This window comes from Ambystoma mexicanum, chromosome 9, assembly GCF_040938575.1.
Source record: "Ambystoma mexicanum isolate Mex_15411 chromosome 9, UKY_AmexF1_1, whole genome shotgun sequence".
Lineage (NCBI taxonomy): Eukaryota > Metazoa > Chordata > Amphibia > Caudata > Ambystomatidae > Ambystoma > Ambystoma mexicanum.
Window position 1 is genome coordinate 727,909,029 of NC_090931.1, and position 24,610 is coordinate 727,933,638.

Below are 24,610 nucleotides of genomic sequence, written 5' to 3' on the forward strand. Positions count from 1 at the left end.
TTGTTGCTCTTGTTGGTCCCAATGGTATAGTGGTCCCTGTACTCAATACTCTTCCTCGTCTCAGTATTTCTTGGGTAAGGGACAGTGTCTACTATACAGACACACATAGAAGTGTGTGGGGTTGTCATGTCTTGTACAGGAAAAAAGGGTGAGGGAGGTAGGGGTTTATGGGAATTAAATCACATATCTCCCAGGGTGTTGTCCCTTGTCCCATAGGGGTTTTACTGAGTACCACACCCAGGGGCAGTATTGGGTAGCGTTCTCTCCTTCATGACCTCATGGGAATTTGCTTCCCCCATGAAAGCAGTGACAACATTCTGGGATTGGTAACACACCCAACATTGGTAAATGGTTTTACTTTATGCATTGCCTTTTTTCATCAGCATCTCAGTTGAACCTTGCTCATATGCTTCTCTTTTGTCCATGCTTGCTACCCATATATGGTATAGTTGCATAAGACATGTTTCAGGATGTAGGCCTACTGTGGTTTTAATTATCATCATGTTGTGGATTTCTAGCGTGATTATAACATCTCTATGGGAGGGCTATTATCCTGTTCAAATATTTTACTGCTATTAATTAGATTTATAAGAAGCACATTAAAAAACCATTTGCACAGGTATGTATTGGAGCATCTTCCGATATTTTTCAAGGAGGACAATTCAACAAGTTATATAATTACAGCAATGATTTCCCATGAGGTCAACTCTACATTTGGTGCAGTATTACCTGGGCACAGAAATCTAAGAATCAAGGAATCCCAGTAACAAGATGTATTTTCCTCTGATCTGCTACAATGGATTATAATGACTTCTATTAATGGAATATATCTTAACCTACCTCTCATCTGCCTGCTAGCTAACATGTTTCTCTCGCCTCTAACCTGCCTCTGTCGATCACTTCCTCTGCCTCCACTCTAGCACTTCACGCATCATGGTCACATCCCAAGCACAGCTGGCCGTACCACCTACCTGTACTTAAACATATCCAGATTTGGTTGTCCTTAATCTCTATGTCCACTTATGTATTGTCCCTGGTGACTGTGCCATTTACTCCCCTCCAAAACCTGGTCCAAATGTCCCTCAAACTCCTACCATTATAAGAAGCTCGCTGCTTCCCATCAAATCTGATTCTTATTTATTGTACATTCAAATAACATTATATATACATTTCTTGTGATTGATTTGTTTGCAGAAAAACTTCCCTGGTTGAATACCGGACACCAGAAAGAAGCTGCTTTAATCTGAAGATATTATTTTTTGTTTGGATTCAGATGAGATGAACTGAAAATGAAGTGCTTCTCTAAAATAGAGAGACCTGTCACATTTATTTTACTGGCTTTGTGATTTCATTCAGCAGGACACAAACTGCGAGGCTGAAATATGCAATGTTGAAAAGCACCATTGTATGCGCACAAAGCAATTGTTGCAGATATGTTTGCAAAACTATCGTGTTGCGGGGGAAAGTACTGAGGCAGCACGGATGATGTGGGCATGTTCAGAAAAAGGGGCAGGTTCTGTTGAGTGACAGGGATAGATTTTAAAAGGAAGAGAGACAGGGTGTGTGGGTCAGACTGGCAGAGCAGAGATTCAGAAGCTTCCTGGGCGATGGCAGGAGATGGACAGTAGACTGGGGAATCAGTTATCCTGGCATACAGTTTGTGGCCTTCTCGGGGCTGCTGGAGTGTGCGGAGGCCGCGACACTTCTGTTGCTGCCAAACCAACACAGAGGGGTGTCCTAGAGATAGCAGAGCAAGTATCTCGCCAGAGTTCAAGGTGAATATAACCAGTCAATAAGTGAGGGTGTTAGGTACAGATTTGGGGTAGTGCTCTTAGGGAGTAATATAACAATCTCAGCATTCTGGCAATAGGACCCAACCTTTGGTATAAGTCTGAACTACACAGGTTGGTAGCGCAGTGGAGCAGCCAGGCTTATCTCAAGAGGGGTCAATGTGAGCAGTAGAGTGGTTACACAAAGATTCACAGTGACAAGTATTCAAACAAACACTTAAACTCAAGGTTTCTTGATAAAAACAATTATTTATTTATTTATTATTTACCGGTCATTTATTTAAGCCTTCTTTAGAAGGGAGCAATATTATAGTAACACACAAATACCTTCAAAATACACACTGTTAGATTCTAAATCAGCAAGCACCCATTTCGGATGCCACACAGACACTTCCTACACCCTCATGGGACATCAATTGTTAGGACACTGTAGACATTGATATGTTACTGTTAGCATTTAGAATAGCACTGAGATGTGGCAAAGAAAAGGTTACTCAGAACAAACAAGGGATAACAGTTATTCTTAAGCAGACAAATACTTTTCAACCCTCCCCAGTGTCAGAGGAGAGAAGAGTCTTTCAGTGGAAACAGGCTAGGTCAATGTCAATAGGCAAATGTCTATGTAGTCTTGGGAGGATAGCTCAGGTGCAACGTGCTCACCTTGGAGGCAAGATGACACAGAGAAACACAGGTTTGATCCCCGTTTCCACGCTTAGAAACCTCTGGGTATTGAGCACGTTATAAATAACCTATCATATCATATCATTGTTTTAGATGTCTTTAGTGAAGAAGAAGAATCAATGTAGGGCCACAAGCTGTTAGGCTTGTGAAGAGTAGAAACAAATCTACAACAAGAGGTAAGTTCTCTTAGACATTACAGTACCTTTAGTTAGAAGAAAAGCAGCAGATGAGCTCTGTTCCTGTGCAGCTCTGCAGATGCTGGTGTTCATGTGCCTCAGTCATGGGGACAAGAGGGAGGACTTCTGGGGACTCCTGCACTGCATTGGGATCGTTAAGAACAGGAACCGGCTATCTTCCCACAAGTGAATTTGGTGTTTCATCTCCTCGCATCTACTGCAAACAGCACCACCGCGGTTCCTGGATGTTGAGACAGGCTTTCCTCGCATCTGGGTTCCAGCACTCTGTTGAGGTGGCTACGGCTCGGTCAGTCCTGCTTCTTGAGAGTCCGGAGGCTCTTCCTGGAGCTCTTGGCTACCTTAAAAGCAACGCACAGAAACTGGTGTTCCTCTCACTAGTATTTCGGTTCCAGCAGCAACTCTGTGAAATTTCAACCAGCTTCGAGACGGATGTCCAGGTGGCTTACTTTGGAGTTGATTGGTCCCACCAACTCAAAGGGAAAAGTCATCCTTTCAGGGGCTTCTCTGTCGATTTTGGAGTTTCAGCACAGCAGCAGGGATTCACCGGGCAAACCAACGGTCCAGGATTGCAGAAGGTGTCCTCTTCAAGTTCTTCTTCGGATTCCTTCATCCAATGGTCAACTTTGCGGTCCATGCCAAAAAGCCTTACCTTTTATGCAGGTTTCTCCCATTCATTCCAGCCTGGCTGTCAATCACCCAGCAGGGTTGTTGTCCTTGCCGGACAGCCAGCTGGCCAATCAACTAGAAAGTGCATTCCTGTCTCCTAGGAGACTAACCACAGGGAGTTTCAGGCACCTTCCTCACTTCCTGCCCCCACCAGACACCCTGGAGCCAGAGGCGGGCTTCACTCATGTATCCCGCCAAAGACAAAATGAAGAACCAAGAAAGCAACAGAACTCCAAAGAGTCGAGGCGCGCCGAGATTCCCGAAGAGAACACGTTCGCGGAAAAAACGGAACTGAGGCTACGGGCGTCGTGCGTCCTACTTATAACATCCAGTAACATCGGCCATCGGAGGAGGTCCTCGAGGGCGGCGTATCGACGTCATCGACGGAGGACGCAGACGCCGAAGATTTTCCGAAGCAGCACAGCTGTGGTGATTACTGTCATAGATATGGAATACGTCGGCGGACCCAATCCCCTCGAAATACATGGTACACATTTGTCAGTGCGAATGTGGAGAAGCAAGGCAAAATAAATAAAAAATTTCAAAAGACACAACTCAATAACAGAATGAACTATAGTCAGCTCAACAACCCGACCTTGAATTACAGTACTTGGCAGTAGTTTTGCTTAGCAAAATAAAACGTGTAATTTCGGAACTGCAATCACTTTTGACATTGAAACATTACACATGAAAATAGCCCCTTTAGCTAACTATGAAACCACATCCATTCAGGCATGCCCTCTGTTACAGAGCATTCTCAGAAATGTGCTAATTCCTCTCTATCTTAGAGACCCCCAGCTCTTTTGCTGGACTCTACGACTTTTTCATTTTTACCTGGAGAGAATGAGACCCTTTTCCCCATTCTCTCATGTATTTTAATGTGATTTGAACTGTGTGTTTCTTTTGCTTTTTGGAGTCTGACAAACTCCGTAGGCATCCTTTTACACTGTAGCACACAGCACCTTCAGTGTAGTGCTACAGGAAAGTCTTACAGATTTCCCCAAGGCTTACTTAAAACACCTTTCTCTTGGATAACTACTGTTTCCATGAATAGTAAAGTGAAATTGACTTTACTTTACACTTTACATTTCTAGACCCAGCACACACTATCTTACAATAGGATGCTGGAGGGGTTACCTAGTAACCCCCTTTGTCTAGCTTCTCATGTAACATTTTTATGTTACCCTTTCCTCGATTAATGGCTGGTGGCAGTGGTTTATTTTTAACTACTGTGGTGTGTCTTTACCGCGGACGCTTACCCCACCAAGCATGCGACACTGGAGGAATGGGCTTCCTTCGGGAAGAAAATGTTGGCGATTCTCGAATCGCAGGGCACTGGTCCGTCCGCGCCTCTGAGTGGGGTCGGTCGTGATCAGCCGAGAGACGCCGCTCGCACGCCTTCGGGCTCCGGTGGTCGTCACAATTCGCGGGAAAGGTCCCGCTCAGACAAGGGGAATCATTCTCGGCATGCCTGGTCCAGGTCCCGGTCCTCGACGCGCTCGAGACAGCGTGAACCTGTGAAGTCTTTGAGGAAGACATTGACGCCTGTGGCGCCGAGGTCGTCGACAGACTCTCTCGAGGCTCCGCCTCCGAGGAAGTCATCGACGCCATTGGCACCCAGGATGTCGAGGGACACGCTCGGGGCTCCGCCTTCGAGGCTTGTTTCAACGCCGTCAATGCTGTCACCGCCGTGTCTGTCGTCGACGCCGATTCTCTCAACGCCAGCACCGATTCACTCGACGCCTTTCGGGGCTGTGTCGACGGGGGTACCCTGTGGCTCGGGGGAACCGCCTAGAAAGGCTCTGGCCAAGGTCAAGCATGGGTTTGGTTCTAGTTCTGTGCCTTCTTATCACCATCAGGAATTCATGTTGGAGGTGGATGAGGGCTCTGATGATGGCATGGTGCCTGTCACGGTGCCTGACGAGATTCTCTCGGGCCATAGGCAGTTTGAGGACCTGAGGCAGTCCCTGCATGATGCTAGTGGGCTGGACACCTCTCCGGAGGTGGAGTTTTTGTCGGACTGAGCCTGGCACTCATGCCGATTCTTCGTACCGGCGCCTTATCTCACGGGTCACTGAGTACTTAGGATGGTCTGCTCCCCTAGGGCAGTTTGTTCAGGATGACCTTATGGATATCCTCGGCATTGGTCCACCAACTGACCCGGTACTGCCGTTTCATATGGCTCTACAGAGGAGGGTGGCGGCGGCTTGGACTGCTCCGGAGAATCTCCCGGCAGTGAGCAAGTATTTGCCGTGAAAATACCGCCCAGCCAGTAGTGACCCCTGCTACTTGTCCAAGCACCCTACTCGGAGAGTTTGGTGGTGCAGGCAGCTAAGGCCCCGGCAAAGCAGGCGTCGTACCCTACCATCCCTCCTGACAGAGACGATAAGCTTTTTGACGGCTGGCCGAAAAAAGTATTTTATGCAGGGGGTATGGCGCTTCAGGCGGCCAACTCGATTTGTGCCTTGTCTCGTTTCACGCACACTCTGTGGAACTGTGTTTCCTTGGCGGCTGAACATATTCCCGAAGGGGGTGAACGGGATGGTTTCCTTGCCATGGTTCAGGATGGCAAGGATGCTATGTGTGAGGCCGTTCAGTCAGGTTTGGACATGGCAGATGGCGTCAGCTGGTCCATGGCGGCGAGCACCGTGATACGCCGGTTTGAGTGGTTGCGGAAGTCAGGGTTTGCTCCTGATGTGCCCTTGCCCTTTGACGGGGAACATATTTTTGGCAGCAAGGCTGACGAGAGCCTTGAGAGGTTGCAGACCTCAAAAGCTGCAGCAAAGTTGTTGGCCGCTGCAGTTCGACAACCTCCACCTTTTCGTCCTAGGGGACAGCAATGGAGGGGAGGCTCCTTTCGTTATTACTCATCCTTTGGTAAAGCAAGAGGAGCTGCCAGTCAAAGGGGCCACCGTAGGAGTGCCAGAGGTGGAAAACAAGGTACTCGAGGTGCCAAGGCCGCTCGGGCTGTTGCCTCTTTGCCCTCTTTGCCCTCAGGCAACACCGCAGCTGCTTCAGCATGAGGCCATGTCCCATGGTTCACCGGTTGGGGGAAGGTTGGCGCAGCATCTCACCATTACTTTAGAAAACAGGGCAAATACTCAAAACGAAATACTTAATTCTCTGTTTTCAAAAACACATAATGCATATTTTCAATGTGGGGGAGATTCTTGTAGTGTGAGCTTATCAAATTGTACAAGCAAACTATTTTGTTGAATTAGAATTAGATACTTTCCTGATATCTTACACATTAAAGTCTAAATATTTTTTATTAAAAATGACAGGTTTTGTTGCATGTATATGTTGATTTGAATAAACAGTTTTCACATCAGCACCATAGAAAATACTTTTTGAAATCACTCCGGTTTTCCTGTTGAAATATATGGAAATTACTGCCAGGTAGAAGCCTTTAGTTTTAAGAGCAAAAATGGTTGGATGTATTATTGTGTCACACAAGCATTATATTATAACATTGAAATGGGAGGCAACATCCTTCCATTTCTGAGCAATGTTATTTGGAAAATGATGTTGATTATTTGAATTGACATAATTTTTTGGTGAATAAAGCGGAGAAACCAACCTCCTTTCCTATAAGACTTTAAGGAGTGGACAACTTCATTGAGGATGTTTTTTTTTAATGTATACCACGGTTTTTATAAGTCATGAAATGGATCCATTACTGGTAATCTGTGAGGTACGTTGTACATCACAATCGCAAACCCTGATGCAATGTGCTCCTTTTAAAAGCCAGGGAATTGATTAATAATGTGTTTCTTACATAGCCAAATGCGAACAGTGCAATTGTACATTCTAGGATATCTACTTTAAATATGCCATGGAAAAGTTGAATTTACAGGCTGTGTCCTCCCTTCAGTGACTTAGCTGTAAACATGATTCCCCCATCATACCTTTCCCTGCTGCTGTGATTTCATTAATTCTTGGGACAGTTGCCTAGATGCTCTGGGGTTATTGTCCTGACTGTTGAATGTGTCTTTCAAAGCCTCAGGTCAGGTATTGTCATCATCAGACTTCTGCCATTACCGCCAGATAGAATCTTCCTTTCACTCTGTCCTCCTGCTCCCAAAATCCTTCTCATGTAATCAATCCTGCAAGAGGCCTCTGAATTAAATTACCATTATCGGTACCATTAAGTTGGGTAACAATATACATCTGTTATCTGTCAATAACGTCAAGATGCCCCTCTCAGGGTGAATGTGCACTCTACAAATACACCTGCTATGTTATGTTCTTAAATCCCATCTAAAAAAAGACTTTCTTAAGGAAAATTACCATCAGCTGCTTCCAGTTGGATCCCCAGTCTTCTTTGCTCTTTTCAAACAGGCTATCTTCATTTTTCTGTTTCCCAAAACTCTCCCTCTTCCTAGGATTGACCCAAGGAATGTTCTGTGCCACAAGGGGATAGGTTAGCCATGAGGTTGCCCCTCCTTCAAGAATGTGAAATCAAAATAATTGGAAGTAAATATTATTTTCCTTTTAATTCTCTGTATTGACATGTGATGCTAGTACACATTGTACATGCAGTTTCTCAAGAATTATTCTGAATCCAAAGACATCCAAATAGACACATCCATTAATTCATCAGTTCCAAAGTTATAGCCAAATATCTATTTCCCATGGCCACTTTTAATTGCATCATTTTGCGTACATTTTACTGTAAAATATAGCTTGAATTAGAGGTTTCCAGCCAATGGCATCAACAGAACCATCAGCTGTCTTTAAAACAAAATACCCTTCTAATTGGTTGCTTTAATGAAACAGATGCATTCTTCATGAGTAATTATTGTTCGGCAAGGTTAGGAGGTAAGGGCTTGTTTCAAACATCAACCTATAGCACTGCACTTTCTGATCCAACAGACACTGAACATTTTAACCTTTGGATAACCCTAGAAATACAAGACTATGGATTTCCCCTGGATTTCAAATATAAAGCCCACATTTAGTGCACTTAGTTTTATAATTTGAACAGGGTCTTTGTCTACAAGTAAACTGTTCCATTAGCGTTTCCACAATCAAAGACATGTATAATAAATCTGTAAATTCCTTGTTTCAAAAGAGCTGGCCACTTCAGTATTTTCTTATAATGCCCTCGGTGTGTCTCTTTCTATTTCAAAAGTATTGTAGTGGCAGATGTTTAGAGCAGAGTCCCTAATATAAATATGCCTGCTCAGGTACTTGAATTGAGACTATTGGCTAACTATACTAAACACATTCCCGTAGTCTCTTCTACAATTTAGACTTCTTATACAATCTTTGGAATTAACATAAAGTATAGCAGTACATAAACACAGAATATATATATACAGTAGACATACTTAACTGGTTCATTTTTGCAGGTTGCCATTATTTTATTTAGTCGGACAGTGGTAATTACTGCCTGTCCTTTCTTATCCACCAATATTCACTTTTGTACACAGTCTATTTTTGCTTAGGATACACCCAGCATCCAGATCTATCAGTCCAACCTTATGTTCAGGACCTGTAGCTACAGTGATATTTAAATGTATGCCTGGGCAAATTCACCACTAAACTTCCATGGTTTCCTTAGCACATCTTGAGTCTCATGTATCTAAACACTAGGTGCCTGATTCATGGAATTATTTGCACGTCAAATGCACATTTGTGGGCCATTCTGCCCGAAAATCCCCATACCTCAAACAGGGATTTTCGGCCAGAATGGCACGCCAATCTGCATTTTACGTGCAGATAATTCCATGAATGAGGCAGTAAATTGCGTGCTAAATTTCCTTTTCTTCAAATCTATATCAAAACAACAAAGTCCAGTTGATACCAAACTCTTTAAGACAAACTCTTCTTTCCTGCGTTACAGATATATAGTTATGTCAAAATGAACCCACACTGTCACAAAATAATATTCTCGCAGCTGCATCCTCCCTCCCTCCCTTTTGTTTGTGTACTTCTTCCCTCTTCCCTATCCTCTCATTCTTCTGCTCCTTTTTCTTCCATAGTACAGAGGGTGGGGGAAGGAGCACACAAACACACATTTCTAGTTGAGCCTAGGCACTCTTTGATTACTACTGTGCTGACTAACAAAAGTGTAAAGGTTTCATGACAACATATACTATCATACTCTGTTATTTTATGTTATTTAATGTTTATATTGCGTCCACCACTGTTTGGCTCTTATGCGTCTGGCATTGTAAGAAAAGGTGACACATTGTGACCCTGCCAGGGTGTTGGCAGACCTTAGTCTGTGGAAAGGAAGAATGGGCATAAGGGAGGGTGTATAGCACCACAGGGATTAGACAGTATAACACACCAATTCAATGGGTAAAACAACCAGGATGATGGGTATAGTGTATGATTGTAGTAGTAGAGATGCTTGTTTTAACAGTGGTTAGTTAGCAGTGTGTATGCATTTTCTGTGATGGCAAAATCTAGACCTGACAAAGCACGGTTCTAGATGCAGTTGATGAGTGTTTGTGCGGTGAACTTGAGAGGTGCTCAAGTGGGCCTTGTAGTGCACTCTGGGTAATAGATCAACAAACATGCTTCTAGATTGTTGGGAATAAATTCCTTTGGCACACCTGAAACCAACAATGAGCTAGTACACTGGGAAACGGGAACCACTTTGTTAGCCGTCAAACGGAGGCACAGACCTCTAGAATATGGGGCCAATTTAGGTAAAGGACACCTCCCCAGATCCTAATAATATTATACTCAATGACATTTAAGATTCGAATTAACATTGCAGGGTGCTCTAGCTTTATTTCGTAGAGTCAGAACTGGTTTCTATAGGGGTATCTACTTGGTCAAGAATAGATACTCCAGTAGACACAGTCAAAAAATGTTGAAACACATGGAAATATGAGACCTTAGAAGACTATCCGATATCGACTGTAAGCTGTTGGGTATGCCTTATTTATACATAATGACCGTATCTCGGCATAGTTTACATTCAGTGGGATTGGATTCTGATTACTGAATAAAGACTAGGACAAATACCCCTCAAGAATAACACAGGGGCATGCTACAACTGGACAAAATCTGATAGGATTTTTTCCCTGTGAACTGGAGTGTTCCTATGCCTTCGTTGTGTCACTATGCAGCCAATAAACGCTGTTTCCAATTATTAATGCTCTGAAACAGAGTAATCAAGGAGGATTATAATAGTAGTTTATTACCTCGTCCTTTTAAAATAATTACATGTATGCAATGAGGATTTAACATTCGCTCTGGAAGGATCATTGGGGGAGCATTGTGTAAACTTATGCTACAGCTTGAAGCTTCACGATTTTACAAAATGTATGTTTTTATGTGATTTTTTTTTACTAATGGGAGTATTTATTTTTCACTTTAGATTGGGCAATGTTTCATTCAAGTCCTTTTATACGACGCAATTACTTGAATATGCACCCTTCATTCAGTGTGATTGCGTTAGTGGAATTGTTTCAAATGCATTTCTTGCTTGCCTTAATATTATCATTACATAGTCTCAACAATTAAAACATTTTTTTGTTTTAATCATGACTGTAGAACAGTAATTTTAAATTAACTGTCCCATCACTTTTCAAAAACGTGGGTGAATGTTTTAAATACATTTTCTGTAGAACTCCTGGTACAGCTGTCTTTGAATGAGTACACACAGTGCCTGATTTGCAAACGCATTTTTAATGGTTCAATCCCATTGAAAAACACTCCAGTCTTCTTTTCTGGCAATGCACCCAGTCTTCTGCTCCAACTCAGAAGCAGTGATTTCTGCAGTTGTCACTCATCGTGGTAGGCTATTCTCTGCACGGCTGAATTTACGTAGGCATTGACAGCATTCGATTTATTTTGTAATCTGATGCAAAGCACTGCAATAGTTTGCTAAATGTCTTAGGGCCCGATTCATGGAAAAGGGCACATTTGTCCTGAAATTGCTGCGTGCCGAGGGCAACACTGTGCGAGGCTTCATGCAGAATAAAAAAAATGCGCGGCCTGCATGTTCATGGAATTTACAGCACAAAGTAACCGCTTTCCCAAGTCGTACAGGAACACCCGTGGCACGCCCCCACGCAAAGCATAAACAGCCAGAACACCCTGACATGAATGCATGCACCCTTCAAACAGTGCATGGGGTCCCCTGCAAGTGGCCCTGCATCTTGGGGCCCCTGCGCAGGGTCCCCTATATCTGTTGCTGGCACCTCGACAACCTGCGTATGACACTTCGTAAATCGGGTAAAACTCAGAATATCTGCATGCGAACTCCAGTAAACTGGCCCAGCACCCCACCCAGTGGTGTATACACACCCTTGACTCAGATCAGAACCCTGTCTGCATGCATGCACCCCTAAATCTGACATGCAAACTCACCTCCGCGCTGTGAATCCTATGCGCAAGTGTCCTTATGCCTGCCTTTGTGTGGCGGAGAGATTGATGGATTTGGATCGGCATTTCGCACACGAGAGGTTGCACAGTCCCATCCATGAATACATTTTGTTATGCGCATTTGTGGGTCTGGTATGGAAAATGCCCACTTTCCCTTTGTTTTTCCAAATTTTTCGAGTTCTGCCCCCGATCCCGCCCTCTGTGCAGGCTTTGCCCACGTGTTCTGCGTGAAGTCTCGTGCAAGGCACTCAGCCGCTCACAGAGCCATGCTGAGCATGCATAAAATCCAAGCAAGTGCAAGGAATATCCTGCGCATTCGATTCCATGAATCGACAAACAGGATTACGCATGCAGTTTGGTGCTCAAGTACCCTATTTTCCGTGCAAATAATTCCATGAATCGGGCCCAGGATGCATAGTGCTGGAAGGTGTTTGTGGAATATGCACTATCATTTATTGTACACTTATCACATTTCACATTTTATATAGTGCTTCATACAGGATTCGTACCACTTCTAAGGATTGCAACGGATAGTGTTAGTACCCCATTTAAAGGTACTCAACACATTGATCTTTGGAGGATGTTTGGCTGAACTAACATGTTGTATTAGAACTCGTGAGGGGTTTTGCACATCGATAGTTAAGGCAAGCTGTTGGCATTATTTTGTCATTTCGTACTTTTGAAGTCATGTAGGAGCTGAGATAATATGTGCAGGAATGCAATTGACTTTTAATAAAATTAAGAGTTCAGTTTGGATAATATTTATCGATTTAAGTTGTGTAACTAAATAAATTGAAAGATTGATAATGTCATGATTCGATTTTCAATGACTGCCTTTTTTCATTAGGCAGAGGAGATCACTTTAACAATCGGGCAAGCATTTGACTTGGCCTACAGGAAGTTTTTGGAGTCTGGTGGAAAAGACGTTGAAACAAGGAAACAGATAGCCGGCTTGCAGAAAAGAGTAAGTTGTACACTGGTCTTTTAAATGTCCCTGCATTACCAATATGTGGTCTTGCATTGCTCTTCCCTGTGCTACTGACGCATGCTTATAATGTGTTGCATGGACAGTTAGCCATGTTTCACCAGTTCTTGTGCTTTTCTGCAAAAGCACAGTTCACATCGCCCTAGGTTAGTGCTCCTATTGCTGACAGCAAAGACTGTCAAGTGATCAGGAAAGTTAGCAATAATCTAGTGTCTTGCCCACCTACAGTTCCAGATGATAACATGTTATTTTATCTGTGAATATGCATCAGGGTTTGCTCAAGTTCTTTCTCGCCAAAACGTCACCACAACACTACTCGGGACCACACTCTACAACGGACGTTGTAGAATCTGCCTCTTGTAAACGATGTATGAAAGGTTTGTTCTTTTTTCATATTGCAAGAAAGGGCAGAGTTATGGTAGCCTGCTGTTATGCCATATCCCATATATTATTGCAGCCTTGTACTTTGTCTCTCCATTGATGTCTGTATTGTTTGCACTTTGCTATTGGCCTGTAATGCTTAATCTAAGAAGTACAATAAATGGGTGGATCCATACAAGTTCTATGTATAGTGTCGGATGACACACAATTTACTTTGCAATGTCACAAAATCGGTCAAACCTTTCAGAATAGGGGTTATGATTAAGTCCATTTAACAAAGACCCACAGAAAAGTACTTTGTATAAGGACACCGAATCTATTAGTGTAGTAATTAATTCCAATAGTAACCAAATATTTCACATTCTCTACACACATCAAAAAGATAACACTACACAGTGTGAACATTCTGAAATTAGACAATATGTTATCCAATCTGTTTAAAAGTAAACCTATTTATTTCTATAGGAGTGGAGAGACCCTTTGAGACATATACATTACTAAGAATGGCCTAACAACTTTGCAAGTTCTGTGCTTGAAATGTTGAAATGGCAGTAAGAAAGCTGTATGGATAGGACACAGCATCCTAAAGGTGGCAAAAATTACAACTGAAACTTTATGTAACATGTGATGGCACATTTCTGGTTTATTGGATGAAGTGCTAGTGTGGCCAGTTCTATTTTGGATAGACTTTACATAAAAAACTATTTTGGCTGATCACTAACTTGGAATGTATAACTAGTTAATGAATTGCAGGGTGGGTGGAGCACTAGAATTTGAAGATCACTGTGTTGACCTTATGAAAGTAAGTAGAACCTGCTGCTGGTGAGGGGTTTCTTACAAGACAGTTCTCTTCTATCTTGGCAAGGGATATGGTGAATTTGAAGTAATGACTCTGTATTATTGTAATAAGAATTGGAGCAGTCTTGTTGCTTTATATTTGTTGGTGATTTATTAATAAACTCAGGCGACACATGTTCCAAACCCAACATGGGTCTTTTTCAAGGCTGCAGTGACAGAACAAGGTGTGATGCATATGCAGTTTAGGAAAATAATCACCCGAGTGGAGGTGACCAGTACAGTGTTTTGGACAGTGAATGTATATAGTTTAGGTGAGAATAAGCCATTGTTGCATCGCTCGTGAGATTTCAATAGGCACATTTACAGACATGGTGTGCAAGGTTGTGTGTATACAGAGTGGTGTGAACCAGGTGTACATTGGTTGTTGTAGGTGACATGAATACAGTGATTGTGAGTTGCTACAGTTAGGTAGGCATATAGCATGGATGATTACATATGCATTGCAATGAAACATGTTATTTTAACATTGTGTCATAGCACCAAGGAAGGAAAAAAGGGAAGGGAGATGAAAACATGTTGCAGTTAATTATTGAGGGATTGATGCCAGGCCGGATGTTTACGGATAGGGAGCCGTGATGCCTGTGTCTTACCGTGTGTGGTAATTACAAAACATATATTATGTTCTATGAGCTCTGTCAATAGGGTCTTGTTCTATAAACCTGCAAAAGGAATTTGAGGGTGATGTAAGTACGAGCGCTGCCCACAGGGCAATGGTATCCCACAGCATTAATTGAATGGGTGAGAGATATAGGCATGGGATACAAAAGTATTTCATAGTGGTGCATGGTCTGTGGGCATGGTATGCAATCTTTAATTATAGCCATGTATTATTACCGTTAAAGGGTGAGGCAGCAGGGAGCCTAACGGTGCAACCGGTAATTCTAGGGCTGTGGCGCGGAGAAGGATAACCCAGGTCCAGGGTGAGGGCCATGGGGGAGTGACATGTTAATGCCCACGGGGCGACTAGTGAGCCCATAAAGATGCAGGTCCTTGCTTTTGGGAAAATAAGAGTGTACTTGAAGAGGGGAAAAAGGGGGAGCGGGATGGGGTGTTCTATATCTGCTTCCTCTTTTGTTATGCGCCTGACCAGTGGGAAGGAGTGAGGAGGGACAGGTTGTTATGGGCCACCCCTATCATTTAGGTATGGCACAGTGGGAAGGTGTTCCTAAAATTATGCTGTGTCATGGTGCATATGTTAAAATAACCCGCATCTCCTGAATGGTGGCAGAGAAGTAAACATAAAGGGAAGGAAGGGAATTAAACTTAATTTGGGATCCAGACACGTGTGAGTCAATTAACTGAGAATTGGGGCCAAGAACATGCCTGTTAGAGCACTTACCTCTGGGCCAGTGGGCCACTGCATCAAGATGGACGGTAATAGTGATCTTGTGATTGGTCCTGGAGGTATCCAATGGGATGGGATGGGATGGGTGTGCTAGGTTCAACAGGAAGGTTGCTAAATCACGTGGTTGGAATTTGAAGGGATCCATTGAACTTACTAAACAAGATTTTTTTTTAATTGTATTTTTTTATATTTTTTTACAGCCTACCTTAAAGAGTGAAATAACTCTGCATTGATTTTTTTAATAAAACTTGTAATCATTTTTAATTTACAAGCACATTTATACAGTTCGTTATTTGTATACTAAGACCTCACAGTCTGAGTCCTTGCAAGTGCTATTCCATGGCAATGTGGGCATCTCTGTGGCCATTAGGAACCTGAACTCTAAGCCCCCACATGCAGTGTCCCTGATTGTTTGGGTAGTTGGATTCCCAGCAAGCAACATTTCTGGTTAGTAAGGCTGCCTCAGTTCATTCCTGGATTACGTCAATTGACCCTGAATTTCACACACAGACCAAAACCTTGTCCAAAAGGATATGGACTTTTCAATTCCATGCAGTGCCTTTACTGTGTTAGGTGTGTGCTCCAACTGAGGGTCATGATAAATGTTCACTCTGAGATAGTGAAACGTGTGTTCCCATTTAAGTGGCAGCACTGGTAGTTTGTGTATCTGTTTCCCGACGTATCGCCCTAATGGGAACAGGATCGACTTTTGCGGATTGATTGTTATCCCCACTAGAGCAGCGTAGCATTCCATCACATCCAGAATATACTGCAAGTTGGTCTCCAGATGCTGCAGGTAAAGTAACATATCATCTGCATACAGCGATATTAAATGCTGTCCTTCTGGTGTTGCTATACCTGCCTCCTTGTATTCGTCCCGCAGGTAAATTGCAAGTGGTTCCAGTGCCAAAATAAATAGCATCAGAGACCACGGACACCCTTGTCTCGTAGCTTTACTTAAATGCCATGGTTCTGAAATTATCGTGCCTGTTTTCACTGTAGCCACTGGTTCGCTGCATAGCAGTTTCACCCATTTAATATATGTTGATCCCATACCAAACTCCAACAAACAGTTAGTAACCATGGCCATCTGACCAAATCAAACGCCTTGACTGTGTCTAGTGATGCCACCATGAACTGTCGCATACCTCCCTGGGTGCAATCTATTAAATGATGCAATCTACGCAGATTACTAGTTATATTCCTATGTGGCATATATCCCGTCTGATCTGAGTGTAGGAGCTTGGCTACAATTGGCTGGAGTTTGAGTGCCATCACCGTTGTGAGTGTCTTCCCGTCTTGGTTTTGTAACGAAAGGGGTCTATGTCTATACGTACCACAGTCGTATCTGGTTTGTTTGGCTTCAGAAGGGGGACTATCACTGATTCCCTCAAAGATCTGGCCAATCTACCCGTTTCCAACGATTTGTTAAGCATTTCTAGCAGTGGTGTTAGAATATCAGTCTTATATTCTTTATAAAATTTGCCAAGGAGCCCATCTTCTCCTGGAACCTTACCCGTTGGCAACTGTTTAATCATGTATTCCAGTTTCTCTACTGTAATGGGAACCTTCAATCCCTCGCGTTCCTCTGCGCTCAACTTGGGTAGAATAATCTCTGCTAGTGTCTCCCATATTTCCACTACATCACACCCGGAAGTCTCTTCATTTAACTGCTTATAATATTCATAAAAGCACCTATTCACCCCCTCCTGTGATTCCTGAAACTCTCCATTACTCCCAGTTTCCACTCTAATCGGTTTTAGTTTATTCTCACTCTTATAAAGCCAGGTTAACAAGCGCCCCGGCTTGTCTCCCTCTGTGTGGTGCCTCTCCATATATCTCTTGTAACTTAGATTGTTCAACCTATCCCAGTGCTTCTGACACTCCTGCTGTAATTGTGTTACCTCCTGTGCCTCTTCTAAGGACCTGTCTCCTGTTGGTGCTATGTTTTCCAATTTGTCCTCCACACTGCGCAGTTCCCATAAGATTAGATCTTGCATTCCTTTGGATTGCAAAATGGCTACTCCTCTCACCACTACATTGAAATCCTCCCACAGTGTGCCCGCCAACCTGACACTGCCTGTGTTATGCTGGAAATATTATTTCACTTCTTTCCTTAAATGTTTTTGAAACCCGGTATCCCTGAGCGCCTCCACTCTGAACCTCCATGTTGGAATCCTTGCTCTTGGTGGGAGAGCTTGCCATGTGATAACCAGAGGTACATGGTCCGATAGGAACCTCACTTTATATTCCGCCCCCACGAACTCACCCAACAATTAGCCGCCCACCATCACATAATCCAGCCAGGTGTAAAGATTTGTAGGGGCACTATAGTGAGAGTATACCCAGTATACCCAGTCCTGTTCATGCATCGTTCTCCACACGTCCTCTAACTTGTAAGTGTGTGGTAGTATAATCAAGGCGTTCGCGGCAGGGGTCGGGTGTACAAATTTCCCATCCAGCCTGTCTAGTGATGGGTTCAGCAAACTAAAAATCTCCACCCCATCTCTGTACTGGCATACAAGGACCGGAAATACACTGCTGTTTTCTGATTCAGAGCATATGTTTTGACAACGCATATTTCTCTATTTTTTACCTCACCTCGCAATATAATCATCCTGCCATCCGTGTACTGGTAGGACTGCAACACTTTAAACGGGACATTTTGCGTGACCCAAATCAACACCCCTCTGGTGTATGCTGAGTAAGCAGAACCCAGGGTCACCCGCCCCTCATTTTTGTGCCAAGGTTTCTTGTCTGTCTTTGGTTAAGTGCGATTCCTGCAGTAGGGCTATGGCTATCTTCTGACATTTTAAGTATGTCATTACTTGATTTCTCTTTATGTAACTATTCAACCCTCTGACATTTCAGGTCACCCATTCTCTTTGATCTCGCCTGCCATTGCCCTCCCGATCCTCCCTCTGCCTTTCCCTAGTGGTGTGTGACTATAGGCCAACTTCCCAAAACTTCCCTAACTCCCCTCGCCCCATGCACAAACTGTCCCAAACATTTGCCCAGCTGCTAGTCCGGAGCTCAGGCACTCCTGCATCTTGTTCCGGCACCGGCTGCACTTGGGGCGCAGCGTGTGGACACTACACTGCTAGTACCAAAAAAAAAAATAAATGTACTGGGTGTGATAGTGTTCTCCTAGCATCATCTGAATTTAGACGACCCTGGTGCTCCTGTATAATGCCAATCATTTATTACCATGTTTCAATTTAACTCCAAAATGATCAGTATACTCATTACCCCACAATCTCTAAGAATCACAAATATACATTATGCGGCCAATGTAGGTTCACTTATGACTGCCATTCTTCATGGGATCATCCGCTTCTGATGGAAAGTTCGAGTCCATCCATTTAGACACATCTTCTGGGGTCTCGAAGAAGACAGCACAGTCCTTATGTATGACCTTCAGCTTCGCTTGGTAGAGTAGCATATACTTGGCTGCACGCAACCTTCTCTTGATCGACACTTAGTGCAGTCTCTGCTTTTGCACAAGGAACATGTAATGATGTTGCCGATGCTCTGCTGAATGTACCCCCTTTCCGAAAGTCTTCCAGAATCCTCTCTCTGTCTTTATAGTTCAATATTTTGGCAATAACTGTCAAGGTGGAGCACCTGGTGGCGGTCTCCTCGTCAGAGCTCTATGTGCCCTTTCGTCTGTGAATCCTTGGGTAAGTGATCCTGCACCTATCTCCTGTAACAACATTTTTTCAATGAAATTAGTCTGGTCCAAGCCTTCCTCTCCCTGCGGGAGTCCTACAATGTGTACGTTGTTCCTGGGTGCCATCCCTTCTGCCTCCTCCCCTCTATTTTCCAAATTTTGGACTTGCTGCCATAGCTTGGAAATTTCCTGAGAGTTAGTGGTGCAATTGTCCATTTTAGCCTTCACCTCTTTTTCCAGCACACCTGTACGCTCTGTCAATGCTCTACCATCTTGCCTCAGGCGATTAACGTCAACAGAAACAGCATCTATTTTGAATTCCAAGGATGTTTTCAACTCTGCAATGGCATCCAGGATGTGCTGGTCTCTCTCTCTGGGATCTTCTGTGTTCTGCCCTGTTCCTGTTAAGACTACCCGTGCCTGTGCCGCTTTCGCAAAAATATCCATGGAGGATTGTTTCCCCTTAGACTTATTGGACTTGGACATCAAAGTATATCCTAACACTGTTCTCTTTCCTAATGTGAAGAGTGGTGCGATGCACCGCCTACTCGTTTCGTCTTGGTGACGTCTTATTTCAGGGTGGCCTCTGTATCTTGCTTGTGTGTACTTCCCTTCTCTGTCCGCGTTTTGCTTCGAGGTGTCCTTTTTTGATAACTAGTCTCCCCAGGGGCTTTCCAAGTTGGGAGCTATATGCTAGCCCCACTTAGCTAGGTTCCTTTCTTGTCTGCCACCACCCTCAGTCACTTACACAGGCTCTTCACTTCCGGCGCCACTGTCACTATGTGTGCTGACTGTCGTTGTTCCTTGCTTTCACTTCACGTGCCTGTTTAGCAATCTCATGCATTAGCACATTAATGCCCTGAGGGCGCCTCCCAATGGTGCCAAGTGCAGCCCACTGGGTCTCCTTTCACTGTGGTTGTGTGATGCTGGATCAGTGTTTGTTTGGGCTGCTCAGGTGCCTGAGGGGTTGGGTTCTGGTCTTAGTCCAGCTCCTCCTCTCGTCGCCAAACTTATGGGCTGCTGCACCCCTTATGTGCTTTCATATCCACCCCAAATGAACCCTAATCAGCCCCTCACAGACTCTTTCTCACTAAAGGGAGAGTGTGACTTTCGCTATTGTGCCCAAACAGACGTGTGCTTGTTCTAACCTTTGTATGCAGGTCTGAAATGGCCGCTAGTACGGGCAAAGAGTAACCTCCATGATGTGCAGTCCGTTCACTCTGTGCATTTCCAGAGACAGTAAGCTTTCCACTGCAGTCAGATCCGCATCTGTGAATGGGTCCAGCCAGTAGGAGCTATTCAGTGGCAGTCATCCAAAAGCTTTCCATATCACATTTCCATATTACCAGGTCATATGCTCACTTTGCATCACTGTGCTTTGTTCACTTCGTGTCATCCGTTTTTGTTGAGGTTTAAAGAGAAGCACAGTAGAGGGCTTCACTGTTATTCTCTGAACTGCCAGCAACTCTGTCTCCTTCTTATCCGTCGATTTCACTGTTCATGTTCAATCTCGTGTGACTAAATTCGTAACGTTCAGCTTCTCGCAATGTCCGGTGTTCAGGACAATCCTTCTCCGCCTACACATTGCTGGAAAGAACGTGTCTCAGAGACATCAGTACAGGAGCAGCTGTTCAGTCCGGTCCGCCGCTGCAGAATGTTTCATCTCCGCTGGGCAAACCCTCTGGCTTACCATTTGTTTGACATTTGGGCAAGACGCTTGCCACGTCTCCTACTTTTCTGCTAGCTCACCTTTGTTTTAGGGCTATTCGTTTGGATGGCCGCGTTATGGAGTCTGGGTTTCCAGTATTATATGCAGCCCAAGCTGTTAAGAATGTTCACTGCTTTACAAAACCTCTGATCAACCGTATCGTTCAAATGAGCCTGGGCGCGACTGCAAGTGGCAGTGCAGCTCCGGCCCCTTATCTCTCCAGCTCATCTCTTTGTCTTTCGCACAACACCATTTTAGCTATGTCATCTGCAGGCTGCAACAATTCTTATTCGGGGCCATCACACATGAGCCACCTCGTTTCTGCCTCTCAAATTTTGCTCATAATATGCTGTGAACCTTCATGTACACGCACTGTCAGTGCTGGAGCATATGTTCAACTTTTAACATATTTTTTCTTCCAAGTCATCATGGATCGGCAGGAGCACACTCCGATGCATGCCTTATCCCATGGCCTCGTAGCCACGCCCCCTTTTACCCCACAAAGTTTCTCCTGTATCCATCCGTACATGTGTGCTGGTTGATGCTCACTTGGCGTTTCCTTGCCAGCCTCTTAGCTTTGCACAATGTGTTCTCCTCTTTGCCAGTCTCTTGACTTTGCCTCAATGTGTTTTCGCATACAGTTAACTTTGTGGTGCTCTTGTTCCATCACCACATTGCTTTCATATATGTATGCAATATCCTGTACTTGCTTTTCACTGTATTTCGTACAATATGCGGTTTGCTTTCAATATACTATGCGTGTACTTCACACAAACTTATCATCTGTTCAAACCTTTGCGAAAAAGCTTTCATTTAGTTGGGTATTCAATGATTTGGATCATTTATTCTGTTGCCCACAGTTTATATTGTCAATATTATATCTCTCAACCCATTGTGTGGGTTTGCTGAATCTTGCGCATACTTCTGCATTCACTCTGCATGTACTTTGGCTTCCGAACAGCCTCCGAGAGCACCCCAGTTCGAGTGCTCTTCCCTTTTCACTCAATGGTCCCTGGTGTCTCCTTCGGGTGGCTGCTTTCCCTGCTTCTGTTCCTCTGAGATGCTTTCTTGAGATTGCAAGCCCTGCTCGATCTTTGCCTTCGCTCTGTGGGTTGCTGGTAGCTCTGCTTGCTTCCCTCTGACATGTCCAGTAACTTGGAGCTTGCAGATCTTTTCCATGCCCCTGGCTCCTGCTGCTGACATCTGACCAGTGAGGCTCCCACCTCTGCGGCCCTCTCGCGGCCCACCTGTACCTTGGCACTTCAGCTCCTTGGGGGTATTTGCTGGCATCCTGGCTTTTGAAGGACCCAACTTGCTGCCTCCTTCTGCACATGATTCGCCTCTTAGGCTAACAACTCTCAGCCTAGCTTCTCTCCTGCTGGTCTTTCTCACAAACCTGTCTGTACCACTCACTCTTGACATGCCTGACCCTTACAACAGTCTGCAGGCCTCTTCCTCATCTCAGTACTAGTATAGTGAAATGGCATGTTTGGGTGCACTACTCCTAGTCTCCTCTGGTCGTCCATGTGATATAATGGTCTAAATGAGGGGAGATGGTTTGCAATCGCCTATAAAGGCAGGGGGAGAGTGAAGTTGGTTCTCATAAGGAAAAGGGTATACCAAGGCTTGCCTGCGGATATCCTCTCCACAATTCCCAAGGATCCTCCACCTAGGTGATCCTCCCTCGCATCTCCACCCCCGGGGTCATGATCCAAAAGTGATGGACATCCCCTGGCCACCTGAGAAGAGTATCCAAGGGGAGTAGGTGTGAGGATGCACTCAGGTCTCTCACACTACATAGTGAATTCATTACTGCAAATAGTAAAGCCTGATTATTGAACGTGTATTGAAATGCCTACACCGAGCAAGAGCTTACTATTAGTAAACACTAAGCTATTTGCCCACCTTTAAATTACTGCCCCCTTGGTAGAAGATAGTTTTCCCACACAGTATTACATTAAACTCAAATAATGTAATATATATCTAATATGGGCAGAACTGTGTTGATTTTTCTGGGAAGGCATATTCTGCTTGTTGAATGCTATAGAAGTTTTCTGGGCATACGTGCTGGTAGTATTTCCATTAATATATCATTTTTTGAATACTGATGTAAATAAAGTTGAGACTGGATTGAGGTATGCCTTGCTTAGGAGGTGCTGGGACTGCAAAAGTGGTAATGCCCGAACTGCAATTTATACTTAATCAATAAAAAAATTAAGGAAAGAAGAGGGCTGCTGCACAAAGGAGGGCCTAGTAGTTACCTCATAACTACTAGGTTTAGACAAGAACAAACAAAAGAGTGTCACCCCAATTACGTTGCGCAGCCCTAGCGTGAATTCATAGGCACACAGATATGCCAGATCAATGCCGTTGTAAGAGAGCAATAGTCCAAAAACACCTGAGTAATAAAGTCATAGGTGCAAATGCTTTGTGCAAAAGTTTATAATGGAATGAAGAACAGACCCGCCGACACGTGTTTCCATCCTGAACAACGGGTCCTTTTCAAGGCAAAGCTGTTCATAATGTCAAACAAAAGTCACATGGTGTAGCAAGTACATGATATATACAAGGTAAAAAGTAAAAATCATTAAGCAAATCACATGGTTGAGCGCGGGAATGGGCCAGAACCCATCAGAAAAAAACACAAAGTAACATATGCAGGGTAAACCTAAGATACACAAAATGTGATACCATGTAATCAAAATAAAGTAAAGTAAAATGTTACCATTGGAGATAGAACACAGACAGTGTGCAGAGATACGGAATCCAATGTATCATACATGAAGAAGGAACAGAGAGTATAGAGCAGACAGTGAGCTATACATCCTAGTAACACACATCATACAAGCGTATTAAGTGACATGAATCAGCAATCAGTGGATTGTTATTTTAGAATCACTCGTGTCAGTGTCAAAAAAATAAATAATATTTTTCAAGTGCAGTCTGACAACTGACAATGTTATACTAGTATAATAGCAAAAGGTAAGTACCAGAAGGAGAGAAAGCAGTGTGCAGTGTCAACACTGCTGACTGTCCGTCCCTTAATTCACACCGATCATGCAGTGATCTAGCGCTAAGTGGGAAATATATATCCCAAGATGAGGTACCGAAAACACCAAGAAATGGGTAATTACCATAATGTTATGCTGAGACAAAATGGCAAAGGACCAAGTAGTGCAGCCAGTTAGGCAGTACAGTTAGACACAATTAAATTAATAGCCTCATTGGTGATGGTGTTGTTAACAGCATGGAGCCGTGGAAACAGAATATTTGGGAGTATGTATTAGTGAGAATAACACGTGAGCAGCTCAAATAGAAGAACACATCTACATTTTCAGGTTTGCAGGAGTTGTACAAATGTTTAGTTTGAGATCTGGGGCAGGGCCATTTGGTCTGCTCTACAAGTATAATTTGCTAAATCTATTGAGGCAGCCATTTATGGGGCAAATAAATGGGGCATGCCGAAAAAAAATGATTCAGGTAATCGTAAAAATGCAGACCTAAATTCGCTGCTTTCTGTACCATGTAGTAGTATCCCAAGTACCTTTGTAACATTATAGTTTGGTCTGAAAGGTGTTTTGTTTGAAATGAGAATCAAACTGTTATTGTTTTGGTTAACAATATGGTGTACTGCAATTTGGTTGTGTATTGCAAAGCACTTGACGAGGTATGTCAAATAAAATTCCCAGGGTAAAATATGTTAGTTGGCATCTGATTTAAATCTTGTGGAACTGTGGGAAAACTTTGATCAGTCTCACGTACTTTGAAAGTGAGATTAGGAATTTTACCAGTAGACACATTTACCTCTAAATGTGGGGCAACTGCTATTGATTGTTGCAGATGCTGCAAAACAATACAAGAAGGTATTATACATCTTATTATGTTTTGCCCATTCTGTAGGACTCTTAGAAAATAGTTTAAACATGTAGGCATGTTATTTGGGTCAAAAATCATGGTATTAGATTTTGATATATAAATAT

General features: G+C 43.6%; 1 protein-coding gene across 12 annotated transcripts in view; it reads left to right on the forward strand.

The window, feature by feature from the left end:
* GULP1 (GULP PTB domain containing engulfment adaptor 1) overlaps nt 1-24,610 on the forward strand; it is a 2,063,281-nt gene that overhangs the window by 1,803,991 nt on the left and 234,680 nt on the right. For all 12 annotated transcript variants that reach the window (XM_069615617.1, XM_069615618.1, XM_069615616.1 and 9 more), the window contains one exon: nt 12,531-12,647. In XM_069615617.1, the coding sequence (XP_069471718.1) occupies nt 12,531-12,647 (117 nt within the window). The remainder of the gene's footprint in view (nt 1-12,530; nt 12,648-24,610) is intronic.